This window comes from Theropithecus gelada, unplaced genomic scaffold (genome assembly GCF_003255815.1).
Source record: "Theropithecus gelada isolate Dixy unplaced genomic scaffold, Tgel_1.0 HiC_scaffold_15987, whole genome shotgun sequence".
Classification (NCBI taxonomy): Eukaryota; Metazoa; Chordata; class Mammalia; order Primates; family Cercopithecidae; genus Theropithecus; species Theropithecus gelada.
In genome coordinates, this window is record NW_020257754.1 from 202,760 (window position 1) to 206,163 (window position 3,404).

At 40.7% G+C, this 3,404-nt stretch overlaps 1 protein-coding gene across 1 annotated transcript; it reads left to right on the forward strand.

Moving 5' to 3' along the window:
- The first annotated feature begins 541 nt into the window (after positions 1-541).
- LOC112617265 (mortality factor 4-like protein 2) lies at positions 542-1,847 on the forward strand. The gene has a single exon (XM_025374004.1). The coding sequence runs from the start codon at positions 834-836 to the stop codon at positions 1,698-1,700; it is 867 nt and encodes a 288-aa protein (XP_025229789.1). The 5' UTR covers positions 542-833; the 3' UTR covers positions 1,701-1,847.
- The last annotated feature ends 1,557 nt before the right edge of the window (positions 1,848-3,404 follow it).

Sequence of the window (3,404 nt, forward strand, 5' to 3'; positions counted from 1 at the left end):
GATGGTAAAGCATTTTAAAATCAGTTTATAGAATAAAAAAACAAGTTTAGTCTAAAATGTGTCTAGTTCAAAGGAGAAGGAGAAAGGCTTGGAAGTCAAGAAAATACAGCATGGTATCTGCTAGTCTCATGGACACAGGACTTGAGCTAGTTCCTAATACCTGAATAGGATTTGATGAGGACTAGGGGTTAGGGAGGGCACCATAGGCAAGGGACCAACATATATCAAATAGCAGAAAGCTTCTTGGTAGAATTCTCTTGCCACATAAAAGGAAGATGAGGCTTCTATTTCCCTTATATACTACTCTGAGGTACACCACATTCAAATTGCTGAAACGAAAAAAGAAAAAATCTTGAAGGAACCAGAGGAAAAAAAGACATGTTACATACAGTGGAACAAAGATAAGAATTGTAGCCAGCATCTCATCAGAAACTGCACGAAACAGAAGACAAGGGGGTGACATATTTAAAGTGCTGGAAATTTTAAAATGCCAACCAGAATTCTATACCCAGCAAAAGTGTCCTTCAAAAACGAAAGAGAAGGGCTTTACTATGGCGGTTGGAGGAACGGCAGTGATCACACGTCGGCTGCTGGGAAGATCTGGATTCTCGTTTCAGGTCACCATCAGAAAAGCTAAGTTTGCTGTATAGTGAGGATCAGGAGGTCTGATCCTGATTGCAGAACCTTCCCTGATTACAGAATCTTGGGTTGTATCTCCCACTTCACCCTTCTAGACCATCCCAGAAGATCTATAAGATTTCATCTGGGAAATCGCTAGGAGTTCTTGGAAGGGAAAGAAGGAAGATTGTTGGTTGGAATAAAAACAGGGTTGAATGAGTTCCAGAAAGCAGGGTTCTCAACCTCGTGGACAGCAATCTGCAGAAGAAGAGAACTTCAAAAAACCAACTAGAAGCAACATGCAGAGAAGTAAGATGAGAGGGGCCTCCTCGGGAAAGAAGACAGCTGGTCCACAGCAGAAAAATCTTGAACCAGCTCTCCCAGGAAGATGGGGGGGTCGCTCTGCAGAGAATCCCCCTTCAGGATCCGTGAGGAAGACCAGAAAGAACAAACAGAAGACTCCTGGAAACGGAGATGGTGGCAGTACCAGCGAAGCACCTCAGCCCCCTCGGAAGAAAAGGGCCCGGGCAGACCCCACTGTTGAAAGTGAGGAGGCGTTTAAGAATAGAATGGAGGTTAAAGTGAAGATTCCTGAAGAATTAAAACCATGGCTTGTTGAGGAGTGGGACTTAGTTACCAGGCAGAAGCAGCTGTTTCAACTCCCTGCTAAGAAAAATGTAGAGGCAATTCTGGAGGAGTATGCAAATTGCAAGAAGTCGCAGGGAAGTGTTGATAATAAGGAATATGCGGTTAACGAAGTTGTGGCAGGAATAGAAGAATATTTCAATGTGATGTTGGGCACTCAGCTGCTCTACAAATTTGAGAGGCCCCAGTATGCTGAAATCCTCTTGGCTCACCCTGATGCTCCAATGTCTCAGGTTTATGGAGCACCACACCTACTGAGATTATTTGTAAGAATTGGAGCAATGTTGGCCTATACGCCCCTTGATGAGAAAAGCCTTGCATTATTGTTGGGCTATTTGCATGATTTCCTAAAATATCTGGCAAAGAATTCTGCATCTCTCTTTACTGCCAGTGATTACAAAGTGGCTTCTGCTGAGTACCACCGCAAAGCCCTGTGAGCGTCTACAGACAGCTCACCATTTTTGTCCTGTATCTGTAAACACTTTTTGTTCTTAGTCTTTTTCTTGAAAATTGATGTTCTTTAAAATCGTTAATGTATAAAAGGGCTTATGTTTCAGTTTGTTTTCTGTTCTGTTTTAAACAGAAAATAAGACCATCGAGGCTAGGAAGAAACTGCATCAACTAACGAGCAAAATAACCAGTTAATATCATAATGGCAGGATCAAGTTCACACATAACAATCTTAACCTTAAATGTAAATGGACTAAATGCTCCAATTAAAAGACACAGACTGGCAAACTGGATAAAGAGTCAAGACCCATCAGTCTGCTGTATTCAGGAGACCCATCTCACACGCAGAGACATACATAGGCTCAAAATAAACGGATGGAGGAAGATTTACCAAGCAAATGGAGAACAAAAAAAAGCGGGGGTTGCAATACTAGTCTCTGATAAAACAGACTTTAAACCATCAAATATCAAAAGAGACAAAGAAGGCCATTACACAATGGTAAAGGGATCAATTCAACAGGAAGAGCTAACTATCCTAAATATATATGCACCCAATACAGGAGCACCCAGATTCATAAAGCAAGTCCTTAGAGACTTACAAAGAGACTTAGATTCCCATACAATAATAATGGGAGACTTCAACACTCCACTGTCAACATTAGACAGATCAACGAGACAGAAAGTTAACAAGGATATCCAGGAATTGAACTCATCTCTGCAGCAAGCAGACCTAATAGACATCTATAGAACTCTCCACCCCAAATCAACAGAATATACATTCTTCTCAGCACCACATCGTACTTATTCCAAAATTGACCACGTAATTGGAAGTAAAGCACTCCTCAGCAAATGTACAAGAACAGAAATTATAACAAACTGTCTCTCAGACCACAGTGCAATCAAACTAGAACTCAGGACTAAGAAACTCAATCAAAACCGCCCAACTACATGGAAACTGAACAACCTGCTCCTGAATGACTACTGGGTACATAACGAAATGAAGGCAGAAATAAAGATGTTCTTTGAAACCAATGAGAACAAAGATACAACATACCAGAATCTCTGGGACACATTTAAAGCAGTGTGTAGAGGGAAATTTATAGCACTAAATGCCCACAAGAGAAAGCAGGAAAGATCTAAAATTGACACTCTAACATCACAATTAAAAGAACTAGAGAAGCAAGAGCAAACACATTCGAAAGCTAGCAGAAGGCAAGAAATAACTAAGATCAGAGCAGAACTGAAGGAGATAGAGACACAAAAAACCCTCCAAAAAATCAATGAATCCAGGAGTTGGTTTTTTGAAAAGATCAACAAAATTGACAGACCACTAGCAAGACTAATAAAGAAGAAAAGAGAGAAGAATCAAATCGACGCAATTAAAAATGATAAAGGGGATATCACCACCGACCCCACAGAAATACAAACTACCATCAGAGAATACTATAAACACCTCTACGCAAATAAACTGGAAAATCTAGAAGAAATGGATAATTTCCTGGACACTTACACTCTTCCAAGACTAAACCAGGAAGAAGTTGAATCCCTGAATAGACCAATAGCAGGCTCTGAAATTGAGGCAACAATTAATAGCCTACCAACCAAAAAAAGTCCAGGACCAGATGGATTCACAGCTGAATTCTACCAGAGGTACAAGGAGGAGTTGGTACCATTCCTTCTGAAATTATTCC

Bases quoted from the DNA above. Each gene is read 5' to 3' on its own strand.
- LOC112617265 (XM_025374004.1), top strand. From the start codon at position 834: ATGAGTTCCAGAAAGCAGGGTTCTCAACCTCGTGGACAGCAATCTGCA.